The sequence below is a fragment of the Rhinolophus ferrumequinum genome, chromosome 21, assembly GCF_004115265.2.
Source record: "Rhinolophus ferrumequinum isolate MPI-CBG mRhiFer1 chromosome 21, mRhiFer1_v1.p, whole genome shotgun sequence".
Classification (NCBI taxonomy): domain Eukaryota; kingdom Metazoa; phylum Chordata; class Mammalia; order Chiroptera; family Rhinolophidae; genus Rhinolophus; species Rhinolophus ferrumequinum.
The window spans coordinates 55,355,563-55,382,799 of NC_046304.1; the positions used below are offsets into that span (position 1 = coordinate 55,355,563).

At 57.2% G+C, this 27,237-nt stretch overlaps 2 protein-coding genes across 2 annotated transcripts in view; both read left to right on the forward strand.

Moving 5' to 3' along the window:
* The window catches only part of TBCD (tubulin folding cofactor D), a 137,039-nt gene that overhangs the window by 100,076 nt on the left and 9,726 nt on the right, over window positions 1-27,237 (forward strand). The window contains exons 22-34 of the mRNA XM_033090598.1: window positions 628-650; window positions 6,780-6,811; window positions 14,045-14,107; window positions 14,889-14,965; window positions 16,423-16,504; window positions 18,595-18,713; window positions 19,635-19,726; window positions 20,412-20,552; window positions 23,513-23,596; window positions 23,986-24,153; window positions 24,224-24,362; window positions 24,645-24,766; window positions 26,447-26,524. Of these exons, the coding sequence (XP_032946489.1) occupies window positions 628-650; window positions 6,780-6,811; window positions 14,045-14,107; window positions 14,889-14,965; window positions 16,423-16,504; window positions 18,595-18,713; window positions 19,635-19,726; window positions 20,412-20,552; window positions 23,513-23,596; window positions 23,986-24,153; window positions 24,224-24,362; window positions 24,645-24,766; window positions 26,447-26,524 (1,220 nt within the window). The remainder of the gene's footprint in view (window positions 1-627; window positions 651-6,779; window positions 6,812-14,044; window positions 14,108-14,888; window positions 14,966-16,422; window positions 16,505-18,594; window positions 18,714-19,634; window positions 19,727-20,411; window positions 20,553-23,512; window positions 23,597-23,985; window positions 24,154-24,223; window positions 24,363-24,644; window positions 24,767-26,446; window positions 26,525-27,237) is intronic.
* Window positions 2,755-3,380, forward strand: LOC117013444 (60S ribosomal protein L21-like). The gene has a single exon (XM_033090605.1). The coding sequence runs from the start codon at window positions 2,810-2,812 to the stop codon at window positions 3,290-3,292; it is 483 nt and encodes a 160-aa protein (XP_032946496.1). The 5' UTR covers window positions 2,755-2,809; the 3' UTR covers window positions 3,293-3,380.

Consider the following 27,237-nt stretch of genomic DNA (forward strand, 5'->3'; position numbering starts at 1 on the left):
GAATTTGGTTTTGGCAAAGCCGTCAGTGTGCTTGCCCGAAGTGCAGCCTGGCGTGTTCACCTCAGCGTGACATTCTGTGAGCGTGTGGCTCCGGGTCGTGGGAAGGTGCCGCTGGGCTCGGGGTGCCTTTACTGGCACGTGTGGGTGATGACAGCAGCACTTCCTGAGTTTTTGTGAGAATTGAAGAGCGTGTCTGGAGAGCTCTGGCCTCTGGCCGTATGAACAGGCGTGAACCTCAGCTGCATGATGGTGCCAGGTGCTTCCAAGCTGCTGGAAGGAAACGCACCCTCAACCTGGTGGGCATGGCTGGTTCTCCCCGAGAGGCCGCCTAAGGGACGGTTATGTCCCGGGCGGTCCTGGACGCCTCCCTGGCCGGCGACCCTCTTCCTCCCCTCAGTGCCTCGTTGCCCTTCCAGGTGAGGCTGTCGTGAGGATTAAGTGAGATCACGTGCAGGGGACTGGTGACATGCTCGCGGACGGTGACACGGGCTCGTCCCGGGAACGAGAGGCCGGCCTGACCTCAGAAATGTCTGCTGGCAGCTTTCTCACTGTTAATATCACAGTCTATTGTGTAACTTTAAAAATCCAGATAATTTAAATAACTAACTTTCAATTCTTTGTTTTTAGTTTCATGACCGTCACTTATACAGGTAAGCTTTACAAACCCAAATTTCTCATATTTTGTGTCTTCCTGGAAACACGCAGTGTCGTAAAGGGCTCGTCTGGTGACACTCAGTGGCTGAGTGGGAAGGCTCGTCCCTCCGTCCTGGCCGTGTGCCTATTTTATCCGAATGAGGTGCAGTCACCTGTGGCCCAGAGGTGTGGAGGGCACCCCCGTCCGTCTTCTCCAGCTCCTGAGGCTCAGCTGGCGTGGGGAGAGCCTGCTGGTCCACGTGGGAAGACATGGGCTCTGGTGACCGCAGAGGGTGGAGGGGCCGCAGCCACGACCAGGCAGCCGGTGGGGCCCACCTGCGCGCCCGCCCTGCAGCCCGTGCTCTGCTCTCGGTCACCACAGCGCAGCACCACCTTTTCTGGATTTCATGTGGGTGGCCACTCTGAAGTCTTAGGCCTGGCTTCTGTCACTTGGCGTGACGTGTTGGCACATGTCCTGCGGTGTGCTGCCGTGTGGGGGCTGCTGCCGTGGGGGCTGCTGCCGTGCGTGCTCACCGGGTGATGGCATGGAGGCTGCTGCAGCTTCTGGCTCTTTGGGACCAAGCTGCTGTGAACGCCGGCACCCAGGTCTCGGTGCGGACGAGCATTTCCCATCCTCCTGGGTGACTGCCTGGAGTGGCCCTGCTGCGCCCCACCCACGGCTCCTATCGCTGTCGGTGCTGGGCCACCTTCCTCCCCAGCGGCTCCGGGCCCGGGTGTGGAGAGGTGTCCTCACCCTTAACCTGCATTTCCCTGGCGACGGGCAGCCTTCGCATCTCTTCTGTCTTCTTCCATGAAGTAACTATCCAGATCTTTTGTTTATTAAAAATGCTCATGATCTGTCTTCTTACTGAGTTGTCAGTGCCCTTTACGTAGTGTTCTGGATACAAGCTGTTTGTAGACAGAATTTGCCAGCATTTCCTCCTGTCTGTGGCTTGCCTTTTCATTTTTCTTAGTGGCTTTTTAACGTGGCTCGTGAATGCCAGCCTCTCCTCCTCTGTTCTCATCGTGTCTCGTTTTGGCCTCCTTCTGCCTCCAGCTTTTCTGAAAGACTGGAGCCTGTGCAGTGGCTCGGGCCAAGGCCACTGCCCGTGCTGGTGTTGCCGTAAGAAACGTCCAACCTGTGGATAATTTTTGTGAGTTTATTTGAGCCAAACTGGCAGCAGTTGCAGGGAAGCAAAATCTCAATGGATTGAGAAAATGCTCCTGAGAACCGGCAGTTTTGCAGCTTATTTTTTACATTGGAGTCAAGGGGCTTACGTGGAATCCATGGGTGGGAGGTTAAAGGGGCAGGAGAAAGCAAAGCGGGGAGATCTCTGGGATTGGATAAAAAGTAAAATGGAGAGACACATACTTCTTTCACATTGGTGGGTGCAGGGTAGATAACACTGAACATTTGTAGCACAGAGAGATGGTATGTGGGGACCAGATAACAATGAGGGGTTCCTGGTGTCATGCCCTGAGGAGTCTGGAAAAGAGAATTACTCTGACTTTGCAAAGGTATGTTATCTGAGATGCAGAAAGACAGCAGGCAGGCCACTTCAGGTCAAGACTGACCTTCGTCAAGGACGCTACAGGCCTAGGACGTGACCACCGCCATGACCGCTTTAGTGAGAAACGTTTATGTCCCGACCACCCTGTGTGGTTCCTTTGGTCTCTGGGTTTGTAGGGCCCACTAGCCTGGCCTCCCCTGAGCTTGTCGGGTTCAGTCTGTGGCCCCTTTTCCGCCCACACTGGGAGCCGTCCTCCCTGCTTCCTCACCATCGGCGGCAGTGGCCTCCGCTGCTCTGGAGCCATCCTCAGTCACAGCTTGTACTTGAAGGTGACCTTAAAGTCTGTGCCCGTCCTCCCTCAGAACCCCTTTTCTGGACGGTCTGTCTATGGTGAGATTTCAGACGCAGCCTCGGTTCCCCCTAAAACAGACCCAGCCGCAGGCCAGGCGCTATGGGAAGCCCTCGGCGGAATAGCCTGTGCCCCTTAGTGCATGTTGGCCTTACTGCTCGTGGTGGCCACATACCAGTCCCTGCGTGTCACTCAGCAGGTCAGGCCGTCCTGCAGGAGAGGTGAACAGGCTGTGACTGCAGCACAGAAGTCTAATTCATCTTAAATGTGAGTGGGCTTTTCGGCCGGGACCGCCATCTTCCAGTAATTCGTCAAAATGACCAACACAAAGGGAAAGAGGAGAGGCACCCGCTATATGTTCTCTAGGCCTTTTAGAAAACATGGAGTTGTTCCTTTGGCCACATACATGCGAATCTATAAGAAAGGTGATATTGTAGTTATCAAGGGAATGGGCACTGTTCAAAAAGGAATGCCCCACAAATGTTACCACGGCAAAACGGGAAGGGTCTACAATGTTACTCAGCATGCAGTTGGCATTGTTGTAAACAAACAAGTCAAGGGCAAGATTCTTGCCAAGAGAATTAATGTTCGTATTGAGCATATTAAGCACTCTAAGAGCCGAGATAGCTTCCTGAAACGGGTGAAGGAAAATGATCAGAAAAAGAAGGAAGCCAAAGAGAAAGGTACCTGGGTTCAACTGAAACGCCAGCCTGCCCCACCCAGAGAAGCACAATTTGTGAGAACCAATGGGAAGGAGCCTGAGCTGCTGGAAGCCATTCCCTATGAATTCATGGCATAAGTGGAAAAAAATAAAAGACCTCTGTAAAACTATTTCTCTTAATTGAGGAGTGTGGCGTCCCCTCCCCCAAAGAAATATTTAAAGAAAACTTTTGTGTCCTAAAAAAAAAAAAAAAAAAAATATGTGAGTGGGTCTCGTGGGAGTGGCTGCTCAGAGTCGAGTGTGGCCAGGCCTGCGTCTTGGAATGAAAAATGCGAGATGCGTTTGGGACCCGCACGTGGAGGCCCCCGGGGGTGTGCGCCTGTCCTGTGAGGGCTGCCCCCGTCCCGCGAGCAGGGGCTGTGCGGGGCTGTCCCTTTGCTTCCTCACTGATCTCAGTGACATAGGAACCGTGTTCTCTGAGAGGCCTCCTGGAGAGCATGTAGCCCGGACTGCTTTCCTCTAACCCGCAACGTTTATTGTGAAGAATGAACATGGGCCTGATCAAAGTGAGAGCAGTACAGCGAGCCCTGTCCCTTCCCCCAGCTTTATCGGTTACCAACATTTGACCATTTGCTTCATCTCTGCTAGTGTGTGCCTGTTTGTGTATCATTTGTTTTCTTGGCAGAAAGCAAGTTGTGGGCTGGTGTTTGTTTCGTGTCTGAGTGAGGTGCAGGGACCCTGTGATTCTTCACAGCCACGGTGCCACCTCCACCCCTGAGGGCCAGTGTGGACTCGGCTTCCTCAAGTGGTCCTGGATGTCCTCGGACGCCTTTTCTGCTGAGCTGGGCCGACAAGCTCGTGCACTGAGTTGATATTCTTCAGTCCCTCCTTTTGTTTTCACCACATACTGATTTTTTAAGAGTTCAGGGCAGCTGTCTTGAATACCATTCTGCATTCTGGGTGTGCTGGCTTGTTCCAGGATTAGACCTGGCCCAGCCATGGCACGGCTGATGTGGCCACTTGTGTTACACACAGAGGTCCCCTAAAGAGACCCTGATTTGATTCCTGGGTTCAGGGGCGACTTCCAGGAGGTCAGATGTGCCATTGAGAGGCGTGTCCCCCTCCAGCTAGTGAGTGACCTGGGGCCTGGGGCTTGGAGATGTGTGAACCCCAGCTTTCTGAGCCTCCCTCCTTGCCTTAGTCAGCGTCACTCTGGGGCTTGTCAGAGGGTGCGTGTCTGGTCCCCTTATTCTTCCTACATCCATTACTGGGCTTTATGCAAAAAGAACCAATCTCCTTCTTTCCCACCCTTCTCTTTCTAACACCCCTACAGACTCATGGGTCCTTCCCCCCAATATGTTGTAATCCATTCACGTCATTGTTCCTCTTTTTCTTGCTCAAATTGTCCCCTGTTTGGCCCGCAGGACCCTGTTTGAATGGATTCCTCTCGTTTTCACATGATTCCCTTAGTCTTGGAGCATTTCTTTAGAGCAAGATCTTTTTAAACCTCTTCCTTTTTATTATTTGGGGTTTTCTCCCCCCATGGCTGTTGCGTTCAGTGCAATTCTTCTTTTCAGACTTGTGGTTTATTTTCTGAAGTTGCATTTGTGTCTTTCTCATCCCTAGTGTCCCCTCCCCGCCTGTCCCCTGCCTTCTGGGGCACGTGGAGATCCGAAGCTGCCTTCGTGGCCTCCTGTGCTGACTCCGTCGTCTTGGGCATGTCTGGGTCTGGTTGTATTGACTGGTTTTCTTGCAGCTGTGCATTGTGTTTTCCTGGTAATTGTCTGTTGGATGCCAAGCTTGGTGAGATTTCCGTCAGTGGAGCTGGGTTTTGTCCCATTCCTTCTCACCGTGCCGGCAGCTGCTTCCAGCGGTTGGTAGGTTGGTTGAGATGAACTGGATCCTTCCAAGGCCTGTGGCAGGTCTGGAACAAGCTCATTGTCGGGCAGGGCCCCTTGGCTGTGCTCACCAGGCCACACTGCTCTGGTTGGTAGGGGCTCAGCCCAGCCCGCGTGGGCCTGAGAGTGTCCTGCCTTCTCCTTCCAAGCGTTTCTTTCCTCTCAGACTCAGGTAGTTTCTTGTGTGTGCAGCTCACGATCAGCCTGGCTTACGGGGACCGTGGAGAGCCCCTGAGCCGCCTCCGTTGCCCCAGCTCCTCAAATTCCAGCTGACCGCTCCCCCACCTCGACCTCCTAGGCTCCCTGGAGAGATGGCTCCGTGGGGCTTCACTGCCCGCTGTGCCCTGAGGCGTCCTGGGGCTGCGCCCTGCTCGCTTACCCCTCCCAGGCCTGTTTTCCAGCGTTGGAACCTTCGTTCCATGTGTTTCATCCAGTTTTTCAGTTGTTTAAGGCAGGAGGACAAACTTCCATTCTGTTACTCTACGGGGCTAGAAGCCAAAGTCTGATGAATCAACGTTCTGTCTTCTCATCGAGTGTTTCTTATATTCACACTGGCTAATGTCTTCTTGTCAGTGTCAAACATGAACCATGTGTCCAGAGCCTCAGACGCTAACTCTGCATCCAGAACAGGCCCAGCAGCAGCCATTACTTCTCCCTGGTTTGGTTCAGAGGAACATTTGTGGGTTGCTTCCTCGGGTTACGTAACGATCTCTTTCTGTGTCTTAAATTCCTTTAGTTTTCTCAAAGTAAAGTGGAATTTGTCCAAACTCTCAAAGTGAGTATGGAATTTGTTCTGAATGATGTAATTCATACCTAATTCATAAGGATTATCGTGTCCAGTGAAAACTGAAAATCAGAGTGACCCGTGCGGACTCGCGATATCTAGGGGTGGTTGCAAAACATTTTTTCTTTCTTTCTTTTTTTTTTTTTTTGCCACAAGGTGTGTTTTATTTTCATTAATCATACAAATAATTTTCTATTTTCTATTATTTCTATTTTCTATTATTTGTATGATTAATGCAAATAAATCATTATTCAGAGAATTCGGCAGTCCAGTTGGGGGGTTCACAGAGCAGTTGGGGGGTTCACAGTCCAGTTGGGGGGTTCACAGTCCAGTTGCGGGGTTCACAGAGCAGTTGGGGGGTTCACAGAGCAGTTGGGGGGTTCACAGTCCAGTTGGGGGGTTCACAGAGCAGTTGGGGGGTTCACAGAGCAGTTGGGGGGTTCACAGAGCAGTTGGGGGGTTCACAGAGCAGCTTGTGGCTCGTGTCCACCTTGCAGATGGCCCCTTCTCCACGTCACGACTGGAGTCTCCGAGGTGATGGGGGCGGTCCTCCAGGTTCTTAAGGAATTTCACTCCACTTCTGCTCAGTGGCCCCTTTGGTGGGCAGGGTGTTCTCCTGCATCTCCGTCTTCTTCAGTTTGGCCTTACCGAAGCCGGCGATTTCCCCACGTCAGGCTTGTCTGCCATTTTCTTAAAACAATCCCTGGTCTTCGCGTCAAGCCAAGGTTCCTGATTACCGCTCCCGTCGCTGCAGCAAGAGACCACAAAACTTTTTTTCATTTTTTCTTATACACAGTAGCTCCTACTTGCAGTAACAAGGGCCACTAATGAGCACGAGAGTAGTTTTTGGAGCCTGAAGTGACATCTGTTACTTGGTGAGGATGTTTTATGTTGTTTCATATAGTAAGAGATTTTGACCTTGAATGTTTTCATTTATTTTCAGGGGCCTAGGAGGAGAGCTCATGAGACAAGCAGGTAGGTCTGAGCGACAGAATGCTGCAGATTGCAGGTTACGGGCTTTTATTCTCGTCATGGAGGGAATTGAAAAAGTCCTGAGGGTGTCACTTCATTCTTTCAATACTGTTAAGTTTGCTGAGCATGTCCTTTTGCAGTGACAGGTGGCAGGGTGGTTTCCCTGTCAGAATTAGCGCCAGGGGTGCCTGGCCCGCCGACCCTGTCCCCCACTCCTGTGTGTTCATGGAGGCTCTAGCTCCCAGCTCCTGAGCATGTTGTGTGTTTTAGTGACCTCAGGGGTCGCAGCAGTGGGGGTGGGATGGGTGAGCAGACGGATGCTAAAGGTAGGGTTGGTGAATGTTGCCGCCTTAGCTTCTTCAACAATATGTAAATTAACTGTAGACAAAAGAATAATTTTTCAGATTATATTTAAATGTTTGCGGAAAACTCAAATGATACCAACATGCAAATACCTAGATTTCCTGACACATTTTCAGCTAAACCTAGAAAACCTGGCTTGTCTGGAGGACGTGAAGTGGGTACCCAGGCAGTCCTGGCCATGTGCAGGGCTGAGGTCCAGGAGCCAGTCACCCAGGGAGAGGAGCGGGCGGGGGGGAGGGTCAGTAACCCCAGTGTGACAGCCATGCCCTCGAGTGCTGTGGCCGGGGAGTGACCTCAGCATACATCTGCTTGTCCGCGTGCCAAGCTGCAGGGTGGCCCTTCCCCACCCACCCGGCTGGCGGTATTTGCCAAGATCAGCCTGCACTTCTGAGCGCTCTGCAGCCCTGGCCTCCCCTCCAGACCCTTCGGTGCTCTTTCCATGCACCCCTGCCCCACCCAGGTCGGGCCCCAGGACTGTCCCTGTCCCCTTTGCCCCTCCAAGAAGGTCCGTGTCTGCCAGCGGCCACCCAGCCTGGGCAGGGGGTTGGTCTCCTTAGCCCAAATCGTCTTCCTGACAAAGGCCTCCCGTTTTCTGCGTGTGCCTCGTCCAGTTTGAGTGAAGAGTGTGCAGATCCTCAGCACGGCTGCGGTGACAGGCTCGCTGAGCTTGCAGAACACTGTGCTCAGACCCCAGGGCTGGTCTGCAGGCCGGGAGGCAGCTCCAGGCCGCGCTCTGACCCGCCAGCCACCCCGTAGCGTCTGCACTGCTCCGCTGCTCTGATCGGGCCCTTGTGTCCTCCAGGCAGTTCTCTGGCCCCAGAGGGCAGCCGTGACATCACGTAGGTCTGGCATGTCATTCCCCCGTCAGAGGAGAAGCAGCGTGGCAAGCGGTGTCCCAGGGAAGGACACAGTCCTGGCCAGTGGGAGGGCATCGGGTTCCAGACTGAAGTATGCTGGCTCCTGGGGGCCACGGCGGTGCATCGGGCAGTGTGCAGGGAGCAGGAAGGGCGTGGGGAAAGCCTGGGTGGGGCCGAGCGCGAGCAGTTAGCCTTGAGTGAGGCGCAGTGAGGGTATGTGAGCGGGGCTTCCCGGCCACGGCCGTGCTGGTGCAGGGCCGGGCAGGGGCTGTCCCCCAGGAGAGGGGCACGTCTCTGACTCAGACCACACAGGAGAGCACCTCCCGACCTGGAAGTGGGAAGGAGTCGGGCTCCTGGATCAGTTTGAAAAGCATGGTCATTAGGCCAGTCCCGTTTCCCGAGCTCATTGGATACCGCTGGGCTCACAGGTACAGGAGGCTGAGCAAAGGCCTGTCTGCGCGCGTGTGGGGGCGTGCGCGCACGTGCCTGCACAACGGTGATGAAAAGAGCTTTGGGAAACCGGGGTAGACCCCAGCTGCGTACCACCAGTCAGTGGGAGGAAAGCAAAGCCAAGAATAACTCCTCTGAAGCCACTTGCTGGGCAGCGGCGACGGGAAGGGCGATGACGGGGAGAAATGGGTGGGAAGCTTCTTGTCTGTACATTCAGTCGAGGACTGTTGAGGCCCCGCTGTGCACGGGCTCCGGGGACGTGAGCACGCGTGTTGATGCCCCACTGTGCACGGGCTCCGGGGAAGTGAACACGCGTGTTGATGCCCCACTGTGCACGGGCTCCGGGGAGAGGCCCAAAACAGACCCCGGCTTCCCTTGTGGAGCTCGCAGACACAGAGACAGAGAACTTGGCGATGGGGAGGAAGGAACTCAGAGGAGGGAGGAGGAGAGGCTGAACCGAGCTCCTTGCAACCTGAGTCCGTTCTGAAAGCTGTGCCCCAGATTCTCAATCCCTGATGAGTTGGTGGGAAGTCCCCTCAGGTCCCCAGGGGCTTGTCACAGTGGAGCAAGCTGCAGGGTTCCCAAAGGCTCTTCCAAGTAGCTGCGTTGGTTTTGGTGAGTCTGCACACGTGTGAGGAGGAAGCAGAGGCTCTGTAGACGGTTCCACCACCCGCTCGCTCAGGGGAAGTCTGGTCAGTTCCTGGGACAGCTCCTAACCGAAGCCGCATCCGAGGACCAGAGGGCGGGGTTCTGAGTGACGGGGGCCCAGCCAGGATTCTGCCCTACCTCCCCCCACGACCTCAGGGACCTGCCTGGGGCCTGCAGCCATTGTCTCCCCCTGGCCCATGGGGACTGCTCCGCTGAGAGGCCCACCTCCCTGTCACCTCCATGTTCTGGGGTTCGACGTTGCCAGAAAGTCAGCTCTTGGGAGTGTGAACTGACTTGTCAGCTGACATGTGGGACCGTGGCACTGGTGGCTCTGGCCAGGATCGGCGTGGTTTTGGATGTGAACTCTCACCCTCAGGTGCCAAGCCACTCACACGGCTCCCGTCACTGCCCCAGCGTCACCACTCACCATTTCTGGGTCTGGGGGCTTGGCTCGGCTGGCGGTAGGGAACAGAGTGTTCTTGGGGTCCACTCTGGCCCCCCAGTCTCCCCAGGAAGCAGCGTCAGCCGCAGGGTCCCATCACCGACCGGGTCTGCACATGTTGTCGTTTGTGTCTGAGCAGTAAGTCTGCACAGGAGCTGTTGCCCCTGTGAAATGAGGGAAGAGAGAGAGAGTTCATAACCAGGGCTAGACGTCTCCTGGCTGCTTGGATGTTTTAGGGGTTCCTTCAAGGTGATTGTTCCTCACGACGCTCGCCTCGTGAAACCCGGGTCACGCGGTATGTTCTTCCCTAACATGCCAGCAGGCGAGCCGGTTTGGCCTTGTCCTGGCAGCAGCAGCTCAGAGCAGTCTCTGCTGTGGACAGGAAGTAACCGGCAGAAAGCACCGTGCCTCCCAGCGTGTCTGCTTGCTGTCAGGGTGCTTTCCGGAGTCCACACCAAGTGACGGCCGGACAGTGGTGGTGCCCAGCCAGGAGCGCTGCGTTTGCCACGGGAGCAGACGTGGACGGGCAGGACTCACCTTCTCTCATTTATCAGCTGCTCGTCAGTGGTGCTGTTTGGAGAGACGCGAGGCTGCACCCACATCCGGGCCAGCGAAATAGTGACAGAAAACCTGCTGGTCCAAAGAGGAAAGAAGAGCAACCGCACTGCTGATTGGGTGTTTTCAGCCCACCCCCGATTGCTGGGGGCGGGGGGTGCCCTGAAGGATAACTCTGCTTTGTGTTCTGTTGGGGGCCCTGTGGGTTGCTTGCCAGCACCCCTCCCACAGACGCATGCCCCTCCTTTCCCAGCGGGCTCTGCTGCAGGAGGCTGCCTGCCAGGGGCACAGTGGAGGGGCATGGGGCACTCTGCTCTGGGGCCACCGGTTCCAGCCTCGGGGGTCAGTGGGAGCCCCTGCCAAGCCAGTAGGAGGAAGGGGGAAAGTGAGGTCAGGAGTTGACCTGGCTCCGCCTGCCCCACCCCCAGCCAAGGCCACAGCCCCCTCCTGCTCTGCTGCTTTATTAGCCCTGGGGGGGTCAGTCAGAAGCCCCACCCGTGGTCCCTACTGAGCCTTTGACAGGCACTCAGGTTTGTTTCTCGTTCTTGCTTGTTTCTCCTTTAGAGGGAATTATTTTCGTACTCGGATGTTTCAGTATAAGTAGTTCAAAGAAGTGAAGCAGTTGTTTAACTGTTAGTGGTCTCCGTGGCCCCCGCCCCCCCCCAGTCTCAGTCTCCTCTACGTCACCCCTTTCAGGTCAGCAGGCTGCTCTTTTGTCTTAGCTGCTTCCGTGTTTCTACGTTATGTGCTTATTGATGTGCTTAGAAAGCGTGTCCTCAGTTTTAGATGTGTTCATTTGAATGAGACCAGTTTCAGAGCTCTTAATTCTTGTGTTTTTGTCTTTCGGAGTTTTTGTTTTTATAGTTTTGATACCCGTGTCAGTTTTCCGTCATTTCTCGTACCCCTTTGAGCAAATGAGCACAGTCTGAGATCTGTAGCCACCTTGCAGAGCTCGTGCCGGGCTGCTGATGGAGACCTGGGTGTGGGCAGTGCCAGGGCACAGAGGCAGACGGGGCGGGGGCTCTTTCCCGCCCCACACAGTCCAGGCAAAGCCTCTGGCTGTGGCCTAGGAGCCCATCCTCCAGGTCAGGGTTTGAGGGCTTCAGCCAGTGACCTGAGTTTCCTAGGGTGGGGTCCTTCCGATTCAGAGCTCACTGGGAAGGCTGTCCCAGTTTCCTGTCACACCTCTGGATCCAGGCCCGCCCACAGCCCGTTGCTCTGGGCCGCCTCCTAGATTTCCCAGCGTGTCCTCCAGAGACACCAGTGCTGCTCACGGAGAGGCAGCTCGCCCGCACCCCCACCCCCCAGGTCTTTACTTCCTCGGTGTCTCCACAGAGTTCCTTTTTAATTTTGTGCAGCTTTTAGTAAATGCCCTAGCTGCTGGGTGGGTCTGGATTACCTAGTCTGTTACTTTTCGAACCTTTTACATTGAAATAATCGTAAACTCACAGGAAGTCATGGAGTTAGGACACCAGCTTCCCCAGTGGTGACGTCTCGTGTGCCAGTAGAATGTCATGGCCACTAAACTAACTTGGGTGCCGTATGCCCACTGCAGACTTCCCCATTTTTCACATGTGTTCATGTGTGTGCATGCATGTGTGCGCGTGTGCATGTGTGCATCTGGTTTTATGTGGCTATACTTAGATGAGTGTCAGCAGCAGCTCAGGAGACAGACAACTGCTGTCCGACCACGGCGACCGTCGTGCCGCCCCGCCGTCCCCGGCTGCCCCAGGCGGTTGTCTCTCTACGGCTTGTCGTTTCGGGGGTGTTACTCACATGAGGAGAGCGTCGCGTTCATGCTCAGAGTAGATACCGGCCCTGAGGAGCCCCCAGATTCTTGGTATTACTCCGTTCTCCATCCTATTGTCTCGTTTTGGCAGTTTGTTTAGCCATTTGCCCTTTGAGGGCCGTGTGGGCCGATCCCAGCTTTGCCGTTAGGTGTGAAGCTGCCAAAGGCATCTGCACGTAGGTTTTTGTGTGAGACTGCCTTCCCATTGCTCTGGCAGAAGTGCCCGAGAGTTCCTTTGCTGAGCCCCATGGTGAGTGTACGTTTCATTTAGTAGCAACGGCTGAACTGTGAGCAGCGTCGTCTGCACCGTTTGCCTTCATCCCACGGACGGTGAGAGGCCCGGCTTCTCCAAACCCTTTTCCAGACTCGTGTTATCACTGGTGTTCATTTTAGCCCTTCTCATGGGTGTGTCATGACGCGTTCCCATGGGTTTCATCTGCGTGTCCCGAATGGCTGCTGAGGCTAAGCTTCCTCTCACCTGCTGTTTTTTAACTTCACAAAACACACCTGCAGTTCACACGCAGGCAAACATGACAGTTATTCTGGACATTAGTGAGGGCTTGGATTTTCCAGGCCTTAAAATGTCTCGTACAACTATGCAGACCAGGCTGGTGTTTTCTTGGTGCGAACCCAGGTGGCCTCCGAGTTGCCGGCAGGGCTCAGCCTCACCACCTGTGCTCAGGGAAATGCTGTGAGCTCACGAGGGGACAGTTTTCCTCTGTTGGCGTGGCTGCGGGCACAACTTAGTCACCCTGGTGTGACAGGCTGTCTGGACGCTGAGTGGTCACAGGCTTTCCGTTTGCCACCTGGTGATGTGTCCACCAGGGAGAGATGTGTGTGGCCTCCTGGGACAGAAAGCTGGAGGGCGACGTTAGGCCATCAGTGAACGAAGGTCCCTGTCCTTGGTGGGGCTGTTACCCTGCAGTGAGAGTTGTGAGGTCTCTGCTGTTGGTTGTTTCTGAGGTGAGAAAAGCAGGATGCGGGTCCGTGGTGTTGTGGATTCTGTTCAGACGTCTGCCTCCCACCCCCGGGACCCCCCGCGGCGGCAGGACCACGCTTGTCATGGGCAGTGAGTCAGCAGCCGTGAGCAGGAGTGGGCGTCACTTTTAGTCGGGAGTGTCCCGCGCTCACATAGCACTTCAGAGCTGGCTATGTCACTTTCCTCAGCCCGGCAACATTTCAGATGATGGCTGCCAGACGCTTGGGTCCCTGAGTGACTGCGATAAGCCTCCCCCCACCACCCCTGCAGCCCCATGTTTGACAGAAATGTACTGTGAACAAGGAGGAGGCTCGTGTTGCTGTAGCTCTGAGAGGAGGGCTTGTCACGGCGGCCTGGCTGTGGGAGGAGGTCTGCGGTCACGTGACTCGGGCTCACACTCAGGTCCCCTCACTCACCCGGGTCAAGCAGGGGTTCAGTCACTAAATATGGGGAGGGGTGTGTGTAGCCACGGGCCACGTGGCGTGCTGGGGGGACCGGGCCTCGGCGGTCGGGGGCTGTGGCGGTGGTGGCAGCTCTCGCCCTGTGTGTGCGGCGCCTCCTGGTGGATCCCAGACGGCCGGGGCCTCAGCGTGACGCTTCCCGACGGACAGAAGCTCAGGTGCTGCTGCACTGGGCCGACCTGCTCACTGTTCTCCGTGTGGCAGGCTGGTCCGTCTGAGCTCCTGGTCATTCGGGGCCACATTCCTGCCCAGGGGAGTGGCACTGGTTTAAAGCCCAACCTTCGTTGCTCAGAGGCCAGGAGTTTACCTCCTGTTGAGGATAATAAGCGTCACCTTCTCTGTCGTGACAGCATGCGCTGGGTGACCCTGGGCGGTGCTTCCCTGTGACGGGAGGCCACCTTCCCACCCACGTGAGCTTGCTTCTCTGTGCCCGTGCACTGCCACAGGTAGGCACCGTAGGTGTGGTGGTCCTTGCGCCCACGTGTCCTCCGAATGTGGGCCGTCCCTGGCGTCCAACCTGTAGCTGCCACAGGGAGCTCGCAACTGGGCAGGCTGTCCGAAGGGCCTGCGGTCCTGTCACTGGGCTTGGGTCCTGGCGCTGCCAGTGTCGCTGGGCCAGGTCTGGGGCAGGCTTGGTGCTGTGGTGGGCGCTTGGGGAGAAATGACACTGCGTTTACCCTTTTTCTTCCTAGTGTGCGTTTTAATAGAAAAGCTGTCCCTTTCCAAATTGCCCTTCAGAGGGGACGCCGTGCTCGGTAAGTACTTTTCTTCAGTGACTCACGCTGTAGCATTTTCTGCCACAACCACCTCAGATCGAAAGTACCTGTTAGGATGGATGGAGGATGGTGGTATCACCATGTCAGAAAAATCGTGACAGGAACCTGTTGTAAATGACAAGTGTCTACCACACGCCCCTCCCGCCCCAGGCAGCTGTCCCCTTGCCCTCCGACCGCTCGAGCTTCTTCCCCAGAGCCATGCCTGGGGGCTGCTCATCTCAGCCTCACCAGACTGCCAGCCGGCTGGAGCCCGAGCGCCACGGCCACTGGGGCAGGTCCTCGAGGGCAGCCCTCCTGGGGTCCCGTGGGGCACACGGCCTTTCCTCCATGTGAACAGCCGTGGAGAGGCAGTGACAGGGCCTGGGGTCCCCACACACAGCCTGTGACTTACGGAGCAGAACAGGCTCCGGCCACGTTCTGGGTCTAACTGATTTGGAAGTTCGGGATTTTTATTGGTGGGGGTGGTGGGGACATCTGAGGGACAGGGACAGGAAACGATGGCAGGAGGCTTGCAGGTGTAGGCAAAGAACAGACATTTTCCCACCGTACGTGCTAAAATCTCAGCAGCCAAAGGAGACTCTCCCCTTAAGTCGAGAGCCCCCACCGTTTGCGCAGCCTGGAGAGCAGAACCCAGCAGATTCTGTCTGTGTTCATCTCAGTGTTTCCCCATCTGCTTTGATGGAGGAGGTAGAAGAAGTTTGTTGTTTTCACTTTCATCTGTTTTTACGTGGATAAATGCGTTTCTTTGTTTCTTTGGCAGATGGTTGGCAGTGGCTGATAAATGACACTCTGAGAAATCTCCGTCTTATGTCAAGTCAGTCCAGAGAGCAGATCAAGGTGTGGCAAGCAGGTGTCCCGTGGCTGCATGGCTTGCACAGTGTCATTAGTATGTTTAGTGTTTGTGTGACAGGACTGTGTATTATGGGTCTCTTGTATATACTGACGTGATAACTGGTAAATACTGTCATCACGTTTGGACTTCTAGATGGTATTGTCTGTGTAACTTACAGTCAGGGAAGCTAATTCAGCCATTGCTGGCCAGAACAGGTAAGTTTTTTATTACCCTTTTTTTCTGGTTTACGGTATTCACTTTCTCAGTGTTTTTCCCAGAGGTCGATGGTAACTGGTCAGCGGAACTGTCCTGTAGAGCTGTGGGGTTTTAGGGTTGGAAGCTGCATGTGTCGTGCTCGTGCCGAGTCATTGCTGTGCATGTCACATTGGTCATTTCGAGCAACCACGAGTTGAGTGTCCCGGTGGCCGGATGCCACGCTGTCCTGTGTAGGGACAGGTGAACGAACGTTGGGGCAGCAGCAGTGTGTACCCCTCCCACAGTGGTCATCGCTGGGGCACAGATGTGACTCGGCTTTGAAGTAGAGGGTGGAGCCTGAGAGGACACACTGGTCTCCTGTGCAGCCCCCGCCTCCTGTGCCTCAGCGTCCCTGCCGGGTGACGGATACTCCTTCAGTTTCTGTTTTGTAAGGTGACTGTCACTGTGGAATTAAAGGCCGGCTTTGCCTCTTACATCTGAGTATCTCAGGAGCAAGGCCCAAACCTTCCTTTGTAAGCACGCGTCCCTGCTTCACCCCAGCACTGATCCGTGTGGCCTGCTGCTCCGATGGGCAAGTGACAGCTCGGTGTCATGCTCCTTCTGAGGCCCCAGCTGCCTGGCTCCAGCAGGGCTGCATTGGTGGGCTTGCTGCCTGATCTGGGGACAGAACGCTCACATCCAGCCTCTGCCCTTTGCTGGCTGTGTGACTTCGAAAGGCTTCCCTGAGCCCAGGTGCCTCCTGACAGCAGGTGTCAAGGAGAGGACCTGCGTGTCCCTCCTGCGCTGTCCTCCCCCCTGCGCTGTCCTCCCCCATGCGCTGTCCTCCCCCCTGCTCTGGGCAGCTTGCCGGTGTGGTTGGGGCCTGAGGGGCCTGAGGAGCCCTCGGACCCCGCCGCCTCGAAATGAGGCTGACACGCTTGCCTGGAGGCCTTGCCCTCGTTACGTTTGGGTGTGTGACGCACACTTTTTCCTTCATTGTTTCTGCTGGGGAAGAAGAAAATGCCCATTTTGTTATTCACTGTTCACATGATAAGATATGGAATTTGTATGCAAGAAATAGTCAAGTTTTCTGTTCAGCTTATTATTTGCAAAGAATGTTAAAGCTGTAACTGTATCGGACACGATGACAAGCAGACTGGCAGGCTGCAGTGATGTCACTCAGTTTCTGGTCTTTACTCGCTGGCCTGACTGCAGACAGCCCAGCTGCCCGGTGGCTGCAGGCCACTCACGTTCTGCTTTGTTCTAGGACGCGGCCATCTCGGCCCTGGCCGCCCTCTGCAGCGAGTACTACACGAAGGAGCCCGGCCAGGTGGAGCCCGCTGGGCAGGGTGAGTGGCGGCCGTGCTTGGCCTCAGGCCCTGGGGGTCGCGGGGGCCTGGAGGGCTTGAGTTTGCGATCCTTCCCGCTGCAGTGTGGACTCGGGCCTGAGCTGGGCGGTCGGCACGGCTAAGGTGGGCATTGGGGACCACGAGGGTCCCGAGGCCTCCTGGGCCTGCCCCAGTCTCCCCTCTACCCGCTGGGCACAGATGAACAAGTCTCTGAACAAGTCATTTCTCCAGGATGAATCTCGGTGTTGGCTTTACCGTGTCAACTTTTCCTGGGACACGGCGTCCCTATGTCACGTGTAGTCAGCTCCTACTTCAGCCGCGTTTGCTCACATTACACTTTTAAGTGCACTTGTCCCCGGGTCTGCTCTGGAGGCCCCCGTTACACCTTCCTTCTCTGCCGACCCGTGTCCCACCTCGTGATCCCTTCTCGTCTTTCTGTCCACTTTGTTCCTTTGTCCTGCATGTGTCCAGCAGCTCCTCCATGCTCAGTGTGGTGGCGGCCTGTGTCCTCCGTGGTCAGCGCAGAACTGTTTGCGTGTGCGTCCGACCACGTCAGCCTCATCACACACTCTCTCCTCACAGCCTTTGTTCCCATCAGGGACGTGTCAGGGACTTAAACATTTTGTGGTAAAATGGGCTTCCAGAGTTTCCACGCGCACGAGGCACCACCTCCCTGGTGCACGGCCGCCACAAGCAGAAATGTCGTGCTCTCTCCCCTCTGTCCCAGGACAGCGGCTGTGTCGCGGCCTCTGCACAGGGGCTTTCCCCGAGCCAGCCCTGCGGAGATTGCCAGACACGTGACTGTCTGTCTGTAGGCTCCTTCACGAGGATTATGTTTACATTCAGAAGCTTCACATTCGCATATTGTGTGTTGTCCTGTAGCATACTCTTTTCTGTTGCTTTATACAACATGCATGACAGTCACTTCAGAAGTACGTGAAACACTGTTTTAAATTATTTAAGTGTATAAAAATCACGCATGCAGAAGTCTAATCTCCTTTCCGTGAGCTTTTCCAAAATACGAAAGTATTTCATAATTTGATTCTCTGACAGACCTTCCAAAGTGAGCTTCCCTGTGTCCCCTCACCAAGGCAGGGTCCTTAGACACAGTCCCGTTGGTTTGTATTTAGTCTGTTTTAAAAATGGGACACGTCATGTTTTACTTTCTGCCTAAGCCGAGTACCAGTCACAGCAGTCTGAATGTAAAAACAAGGGATATTCTGAAACTAACCCTCGAAGGTCAGGTGTGCTGCAGAGAGGAAGGGAGGTGCCTGTGCCTTGGGAATTCCACCAGAGACGTCACTTCAGCATCTGTACACGAGTCCAGTGTTCTGTCTCTGTCCCAGTACACGAGGACGTAAGGAGCATGTCACATGAGTTGTGCTTTGTTGACACTGAAGCCGTAACAACACGAGTCTGGGGGGCAGCGGGTGGGACAACGCGATGCTCTGCTCCCCTCTTCCCAGCGGCGTTCCGAAGCACGGACCTGGCTCGTCCTCGTCCTCCGAGCGTCCTTCATCCTGCCCTGAGCCTTCGGGCCCTTCCTGTTGGTCCCCTCACAGCCTCTGTTCCAGTCCCCTTCCAGGTCCCAGTGCCTTACTTTCCCCAGGAGCGTCTGCTTCACAGTGCTGTGCTGTCAGGCTGGCCTGGGGTCGGCCGGGAGCTGCATTTGCTCTCGTTCTGAGGGAGGAAGCCATCGTCTCCACAGCAAGCACAGGTGGTGGTAGTGGACAGAAAAAGGGAACAAAGATTGTGGGGCACACTCTGGAAACCCTCTTGGATTTATTTTCCTGAGAGTGAAGTCACTGCTCAGGAAAACCTCAGTGCTTTCCTTACGCCTCTTTGGATTTATTCCACTTTGCAAATACACCTGCTGCCAAAGCCTGACGTGGTTCCTCCCTCTCTCTCTCTCTCCCCTCTCCTCTCCTCTCTCCCTCACTCCCCCCCTTTCTCTGTCTCTGTCTCTCCTCTCCTCTCTCTCTCTCTCTCCCTCTCCCCCCCCCCCCCAACGCTGCTTTGCTTTTTCCTAAACGTATATAAACTGTGTGCTGTGACGTGGACGGTGTGGTTACCTCCTGGCTGCTTTTCAGAGAGCCTGGTAAAGCAGTACCTCGCCGAACTTCAGAGCGCAGAAGAGATGACACGCTGTGGCTTCTCGCTGGCCTTGGGTGCCCTTCCAGGCTTCATGCTGAAAGGCGAGCTTCAGCAGGTGAGGCTTACCTGAGCGGGATGAGGTTTGGGTGGCACGTGTGGGACCCCCGCACGAGGGGCGCACCGTTAACCAGTCCCGTGTTTGTGGTTGAGAAGGAATTCCTGAAAACTGGCTCACGTGGCCATGAAAGGGAATGCATGGCGGAGAGGGTGGTGTTTTAGAGGCTGGTAGCATTCTTGTGTGAGAGGAAAACCTGGCAAGGCTGGATTCTAGTTTGATGTTGAAACTGCTCCCGCCTCACCTGGAAATGCTGGCCCTCCGATGGCCACAGCTGAGGTGCTGGGTCTGGTGCAGAGGCCTTGCCCCAAATGTCCCTCCCGCCCCAGGAATCGCTCCTCAGAAGCATGTCTGCTCCCTGAGGGCTGCCCTTCCTCCTCAGCACCCAGGGTCTGGGCATCCACACGTGGCTCTGTGTTTCTGTGACAGCCTGAGGAAGGCCCTGCCTCTCAGGGACACGGGGCACATGTCCCCTCACCCTTGTCACCTTCCCCCTGCCCGGGACACCTTGGGGCCTGATACACCAGATGGCCTCACAAGCCAATGGGACAGGTCATGTAAAACTCTCACCCTGTGGTTTATCCATTGGAACACCTGGCGTTTACAACTGAGCTGTCCCTTCACAAAGTAACAGATGAAGCCACTGCATGTGTCATATTCCAGCTCTAAGCGATGGGACAGGAAGGGGGCGACTGGCGCAGGAGGCCCCACCTGCGGAGGTTACCTGGGCCCCAGGGTCCCAGCAGGTGGCAGGGCTGAAATGCCCCCTGGGTGTCCTTCCCGCCTGGCAGCCGCCAGTCACGTGGGGCTCGTTGCAGGGCTCACCGGGGGCAGCCCAGCACCAGGCCATGTCCCCACATGAGTGACAAGGACGTGGGTCTCATGGCTGGTGGTGTGTTGACGATGGCCGTTGCTTTTCAGGTTCTGGCAGGTTTGAGAGCCGTTGCCCACGTCTCCCCCAAGGACGTGAGTTTTGCCGAGTCCCGGCGGGATGCCGTGAAGGCCATTGCTAGGTGAGTCCCGCCGACCGGCCCCGGCGTCACTGCTGTCAGAGCCACTGACCCCGCAGGAGGCGGCGTTCGTGTCCGTTTGTTAGAAGCCCCGTCTCATGGACGCATCTCCCGGGAGGCAGACATTATTGTTTTGTTTTTCCTAGTTTCTTTTTTAGGAGATTGTCAGCATTTCCAAGTCACAGCGGCTTGTTAACAGTTCTGTCTTAATTATAACGAGCATTAAACCCGCAGTGTGATCACGTCTTCACTCTCGGAAACTGGAGCACGTCAGGGCTTGGCAGCCCAGAGGAGGAGGCTGGACATGTCCTGTGGTCATAGACACGCATGTGTCGACACGCCCTACTAGTCTCCCGCACAGGGAGCACGTCAGGGCCGGCCCAGTGGAGCCCACGTGCCCTCTTGTGCACTAATGTCATGCTGTCCCCTTTCTGCCAGGAGGGAACAGCCACCAAGGGGCTCCCTGTGCACCTTGCAGGCTGCAGACACCAGAAAATGTGACTTAGGAGAAGACATCACTCAGCCTTACATCCGCGCGGAGGGGACTCTGGGATTCTTAACCTGCCTCTGACGTCGTTTGTTCCGAGGGTTTCCTGTTGGGAAGAACCCGTCAGGCCCGAGTGACGTGAGACGCGGGAAAGATCGGACGGGACATGCAGACACGTCTGTTTCCCATTTTTCGTTTCAGCGTTTGCCAGACCGTCGGTGTGAGCGCAGAAGGGACCCCAGACGAGGTCGTGTGCAGAGAGAACGTTGGCCAGGTGTACTGCACGCTGCTGGACGCGCTGAGCGACTACAGCACCGACAGCCGGGGGGACGTGGGTGCGTGGTAAGTCGTGTCCTGTTTGTCCCCACAGCCTGTCTTTCTCAGCGAGTGTCAGCAGGTTAGCAGTGTCGTTCCACGCGCTGCCCACTGCCCCATGTCCAGTGTTTGCTTCAGGCTGCTCAGCCTCCCGCCCTGCGTCTTCCTGTGCCCTTCAGTCTGAGGACAGCAGCACCTGCCGTGGGCCAGGCTCTCATGTGCGTTCTGGTCTCTGCGGAAGAAAACTCACTCCCTGGACTGCACTGCTAGGACCCGTCCGCCTGCTCTCCAGCTTTTATTTAGTAAAGGTCTTGCGAACAGGCTACTGCATGGCCATTTAGAGCAAGAAGGACCCCAGGCACCCTGGGGTGGGGACAAGGGCAGAGGTGGGGGCTGCCGCCCGACTGGTGGGAAACGACGTGAAGTGCAGATGGGGGAGGAGGCTTCCTGATGCCTTGTCAGCTGCGCAGATGGAGGCCGGCTCCTGATCTTGTTTTCCTTTCACTCTGCTGTGGGCGGCGTGTTCTTTCCAGGGTCTCAAACCACTTGTGTTCACTGTCAGTGCACAGCTGCCTGTGGCAGAGCCCAGAGGTGCTTGCTCTTGGATCACGTCACAAGCTGTCACGTGTCCTGGTGTTTTCTCTCAGGAGATGCACCACCTGGGCAACGTGTCGTGGCTGTGGAATAGAAATAGTTCATTTTTTCATGATCACGGGGAAAAGTTAAGCTTTGTGCTAAAGCTTGAAAAGAACACATCATTCCATATTTGGCAAGGTTCTACCATTGTTTCTGTAAATACCTCTTCTGCCCCATTATCTCGTTCTGGACATCCAGTCGGCCACAGGTCATGCTGTCCCACGTCCTGAAGCTCTCTTCAGCTGTGTAAATCCTGCTAATTTATGTTCAAGTTCACTGGCTCTTTCCTTTATCATCCCCACGTTGTCCAGTAAAATTTTCATTTTGTATTTTTTGTTAACAGCATCTCCACTTGGGTCCTCCCTGTTCTGTGTCTGCCTTCTCTTTCCTCCCCTCCCTGGCTGCTTTCCTTTCCTTCTGCTCGTTCCCGGGTGGCGTCCGGTGCACTGCCCGCCGGGCCTCGTGACCTGGCACGTGACTGGGTAGACGCGGGCAGAGCCCCTCTGGGTCTCTCAGGAACCCGTGTCCTCCCGGCCCTGAGTCCTCGGCGAGACCAAGCTGCTTGGGACAACACAGCCTGCAGCGCCGTCTGCTGTGGGGCGGGTCTGCCCTGCAGAGCGGCCACTGACCTGGGTCTGTGTGGCGTTTGTTTTGGGAGGGGTCTGCTGGGCAACTGGTCTCCTTTCTTCCAGGGCTGCTGACGGCTTTCTCGCGGGCGGCCGCTCACGTTCGGTTCCGCGGGCCTGGGCTGGCACAGATGCTGGGGCCCCTTCTCGGGCGCACCCCTCTAAGGGACCCTTTCACTCTCTGTGGCCCTGGTCGTCCCAGACTCCTCCTCACAGCTCGAGACAGAGGCCACTCGGTTTGCACTGTCTCAGCCCCGCTGGGGCTACCTCCGAGCGACTAATGAAACGGAGGCGGCACCGCGGGCCGCCCTCAGCCCCAGAGGTGCAGGCGCGTGCGGTGGCCGTCCTCCTGCCGTGCAGTCCCGCCTGTGAATTCATCATTTCAGAGAATAGTCCTTTTCAGAGATTCTCTGTAGGAAGTGTCCATCTTTTTCATGGTTTTCCCACCTTTTTCTCTCATCTTCGTGTCCCTCATGCTTATTTTGTCTTATTATCTGTGTTACCCGAGGGTCTGTTTCTCGTCATCTCTCTTATTTTAGCACTTGGTCTTTTTTATTACCATTCCTTTTAGTTTTTAAGTCCAGAAATTGTGTGTTCACACTTGTAGAGGGTTTGGGTTGTGTGGTTTCCTCGCAGCGCGTTTGCTTTCCTTGCGCCAGGCCCGTGCTGTGTGGGCAGGTCACCGAGTGCCCTCAGGGCAGGTCAGCGCCTTCCTCCTGCACGAGTGTCCCCCCAGCTGATGGCTTCTGGGATTCTGGGCCCCCAGCCTGTGCTGACCAGCTAGGAGTGGCAAGGGTCTGAGGGGTGTGGGGTGTGTGCAGGGGGCCCCGTGTCCTCACCCCCGGCCTTTCCCTTGAGTGCTGTGCCCACAGAGAGGGGTCCACAGGGAGCATTGTCCTCTGTCCGCACACGCTCTGCCTGTGCCCTGGCGCTCCAGATGGCCATCCCGCTCCCATCAGCCCCTGGGCTGTGTCCACCCCGCGCCTACACTCAGCATGTCACCTGCCAGGCTTCCCATGTGCCGTGGCCTGCATGTGCGCCCAGCCTCTCACATCCCAGCACACAGGCCACCTCTCCGGGATGTGGCGTCCCCTCCTTGGCAGAGGGTGGGTGCCCCAGGCCTCGGGGACCTGCTGGCCCTGGGGACGTGGGGCTCTGGTGCCCAGCTTGTGTGCGTGTTGTCCCAAGTCTGAAATGCTGCTTTCCCTCGAGTTAGGCCAGTCACGTGTGGGCTCTGCTTCTCCGATTGTGTGACGTGGTTTCCTTCCATGTGAGCTGCTGTGGGCAAGTTGGTTCAGAGCAGACAGAGCGGCCGTGGTTTGGTCTGTGAAGCACTTGGGTGGCAGGAGTGCAGGCTGCTCTGCGTGCATCCGCCCGCGGAAAGCAGAAGCCCCGAGAAAGCTCTGCAGAGTGGCTATCTTTTGCATTTAAAGGCTTGTGGGAAAATCAGAGGTCTCTGCCTGCCCTTGTGACAGTTTGGTGGGACCTGGCCATCTGTCCTCAGGTGTTAAGCCTGCGTCCTTGTTGGAGGTACCGTGAGAAAACTGCCGAAGGAACAGCCAGCAGCTGCCCGTGCTGTTCTGCAGATGCTTCCCACCCAAGTGCAGACTTCAGTCTCCGGAACTCGCCGTGGGCTGAGGGCGTCGGAGCCGCCCTTCCCGTGTGCAGCTCACAGGTCACCTCTTCCCGGTACACGGTCTCCTCACCCATTCTCTCTCCCCGCAGGGTCCGCGAAGCCGCCATGACCAGTCTGATGGACCTGACGCTTCTGCTGGGAAGGGAGCAGCCAGAGCTGATTGCGGCCTCCACGTGAGTGTTTGGCTGCCCCCACCCCGTGTGCCAGACCATGGCCAGGCCAGGGCAGGCCCACTTCGCAGCTTCGGGCCCTTGCGCCTCAGCACCTGCTCCCGCCCGGGCCTGGCCGTCCCTGTGGACAGTCCGCCCTCCCCTTACCCCGTGCTTCCCTTCGTCCTGCCCGATTCCTCCCCGTGCCCCCCATCTCACCCCCTCCCTTCTCTGCCCCCCCCAGCCCGTGCCCGCTCACCCCTGGCTGCCCACCCAGAGGCTCATGTGTCCTCACTGCTTGTACCCAGTCCTACGCATAGGCTCTGGGCCAGGCCCGCCTTGCAGCTCTCGGCCACATGTGCCCCATGGGTGCCCGTGTGCAGTTGCGCTCATGCCAGGCTCTGGGTTTGCAGCTGCGAGCAGGTCATGTGCTGCCTGGCCCAGCAGGCAAGTGAGAAGATCGACCGGTTCCGTGCACACGCTGCCCATGTGTTCATGACGCTGCTGCACGCCTCCGGCCCCGCCGGCCCCATCGTCCCCCACGTGCCCCATCGGGAAGAACTGGAAAAGCTCTTTCCCAGGTATGGAGGATCTGGGGTCCCCGACTCCCTGCAGGGCGGCAGGCCCCTCCAGCTTGTTGCTCTCCTGCAGGTCGGATGTGGCGTCTGTGAACTGGAACGCGCCATCCCAGGCTTTCCCGCGTGTCACTCAGCTGCTGGGGCTGCCCACCTACCGCTACCACGTGCTGCTGGGGCTGGCCGTGTCCGTGGGCGGCCTGACAGAGTCCACGGTGAGGAAGCTCTGCCTGGCCTCATGCAGGGCCCGCTCTGCAGGCCTTTCCTTTGGACAGTGTGGGCATGTGCCCTGCGGTGCGGGCAGCACTGGGGTCCGCCTGGGCACAGGTGCTGTTGGGGGCTTTCCTGGGCGGGAGTGAGGGTGCTGCCTCCTTCCTTCTGAGCTCCCGGCAGGATCCTCAAGGCGGCTGGGAGAGCCGAGCTCCCTCTGCTGCGGGAAATGCAGGAGCCTCCGCCCAGGCGCCCGTGGGTCTGAGTATCCGGCACGTGTGCTGCAGGTCCGGCACTCCACTCAGAGTCTGTTCGCGCACGTGAGCAGCATGCAGAGCGACCGGCAGGCACTGGACGGCTTCGCTGGGACCCTCCTGCAGGTGTTTCAGGACAACCTCCTGAATGACAGGTGGGCTTCTCGGCCCCCGTGCCTCACAGGCAGGAGGGCAGGCACAGAGGAGGGTCGTGGGCATGGCCAGCAGCCTGTGCCTTGGCCGGTGGGAGGAGGCCGTGGGCACAGCTTGAACTGACAGTGGCGCTGCGCCCCGTGCTGCTCGGCCTGAGAGCACACGGCCAGGACCCAGTGCAGGTGACCCAGCGAGACACACGGCGCCGTCAGCGAGAAGTAGGACCTGGTGTCAGAACAGTGCCCAGCGTTTTGCTCCCTGTTTTCTGTGGAGGTGAAGTGCAGACCCCACGGGCCCTGGGCTCAGAACGGGACGTTTCCCACAGCCTCCCAGAGGATCCCGGGCAGCCATGGGTCACAGGTGTGCGGCCGCGGGAGGTGCAGACATAGCTCTGCGCACGCAGGGGCTCAGGCCCGCGGTCTTTCCACTGTGTAACCAGCTGGGGAGCTGCACTGAGCTGCTGAAATGCTCGTGAAACGTGCGAGTTTGACTCGCGGCCTCCATGGGGTCCCCACATTCCTCATCCACAGCCACGGTCCCTGCCTGTCTCGGCCCCCAACCCCACCCCTTCCAGCTTTCCCTGGCTGTAGCCTCGCTGGCACGTCCCTCGTGCGGCGTGTGCCCTTCCTGTGTCTGCTGCGTGGGTCCCGCGCACAGTGAGTCACCGTTTGTGATGGGGGCCGGCGCGTCGTGGGGCCACCACCGCTGCTCACTCGCCTGTGAGGGGCGGGGGGGTTTGGCCGTGGCCGTCCTCACAAGTGAGGCTGCGATAAACGTGCGCACGCGAGTCTGGGCGACGTCTGTTTTCCTCCCGGGTAAATGCCCCGCGGTTGGTGGCCGTGGCAGCGGGCAGGCGAACACCGAAGTTTGCAAAGAGCTGCCACCTGATTTCCAAAGTGCTTGTGCGGTTTCCGCTCCCACGAACACCGTCTGGAGGCCTGAGCGGCCACGTCCCCACCTAGCCTGCAGCCCCACCTGCTCAGTCCTGTCACCGTGGCCGCCTGACCGTGTGGCGACGTGCCGCGGCTACAGTGCGCATTTGCGTCCTGACGTGGGGTGTCCTCTGCTGACGTGTCCGTTCAGATCTGCTGCCTGTTGGGTTTGTCCCTCCTGCTGAGCTTGGGTTTTCATACGTGTGTCTTTCTCTCTCTTACACTCAGCATGTGTGTCACGTTTTGATGAGCTGTTTTGTGGTGGTTTTTCCCGTCGTATGTGGGACATCTTGGCCACACTCACAAACACGGGTTTTTTCTTGGAAGTTTTAGTTGTGGGGTTTGTGTTCAGACCTGAAATCCACTCAGGGCGAGTCTGTGTGCTGAGCTCCAGATGTCCCTGCAACTGTCCCCACAGCAGGTCAGCGTGGAAGGGCTGGCCTGTCACCGCATTGCGGTAGCACGGTCGTCAGAGACTCGGGGCTTGTTGGGCTCGTCCCTCCTGACTTGTTTGTGCTTCTTTACCCCCGAGTTTTGCTGTGACGGCCGATGCTGAGCTGTGTCGCCCTCCTGATCCTCCTGTGGTGGCCTTGGCGTTTCCGGAGGAGGTTCCAATGGCCTCCCGTCCTGGCCAGGGTTCCGACTGGCTGAGCGTCTGGGAGTCGCCTTCGTGACTGCGCTCTGCGCTCCCCACTCAGCCAGGTTACCCTTCCCCTCCCGTGTGGGTCACAGCACCTCTTGTCCCCACAGGGTGTCTGTGCCGCTGCTGAAGATGGTGGACCAGATGCTGGCCAATGGCTGCTTCGACGCCTTCACTACAGACACAGAGTGAGTCCATTTTCTGCTGCTGCGGGGCTGCTTTACGGCTCGAGCCTCACGGCTCACCCTTCAACCCGATCGCGTCCCAGGTCAGAACCGGAGGAGACAATTCCCAAGTCAGGGTCGGTCTTCACACCACCCACACCCCAGTCCCCCCGTGGACTGGGCGAGGAGTGGGGATCGGAGGCCGGTGGTTGTCGCAGTGACGGGGTCTGGCGCTTGTATGGGAGGAGGACGTGGGCCCCAGGTGGAGAGCCTGAGCTTGGACAGAGTGAGGAGGGCGGCGAGGCACAGCCTGAGCACAGGGACCGCCTGCAGCCAGAGTCAGCGTCCTCGACCGTGAGCCCTGGGGCCTGGGCCTCGCGGTGGGCTGGCTCATTGGGCCACGTTCTCTTGTGGCTCTGCCTCGAGTCCAGTGGATCTCGGACCCCGTGGGCTTGACCCCAGGGCTGGGTCTCTTGTGTCCTAAAAATGGGTTTGAGCATCCTGTTGGGCACGTTTCAGTGACTCGGAAGCAGCTTTGAAAGTGTCAGGTGGGCCCAGCCTGGTAATTTTTGCCCACTTCTGGACTCTGCTTGCTGCCTTGGGCCCTGGTTGGTGGTGGCAGTTGCTGTGTCAGCTTCCTGGGTGGTCTCGCCCCAGCGTGGGGACAGCGTGCTTGCACCCACGTGCTGACCCGGCTTGGGGCTCCTTGAGGCCCCTGGGACGCCCCCTCCTCTCTG

Bases quoted from the DNA above. Each gene is read 5' to 3' on its own strand.
- LOC117013444 (XM_033090605.1), top strand. From the start codon at position 2,810: ATGACCAACACAAAGGGAAAGAGGAGAGGCACCCGCTATATGTTCTCT.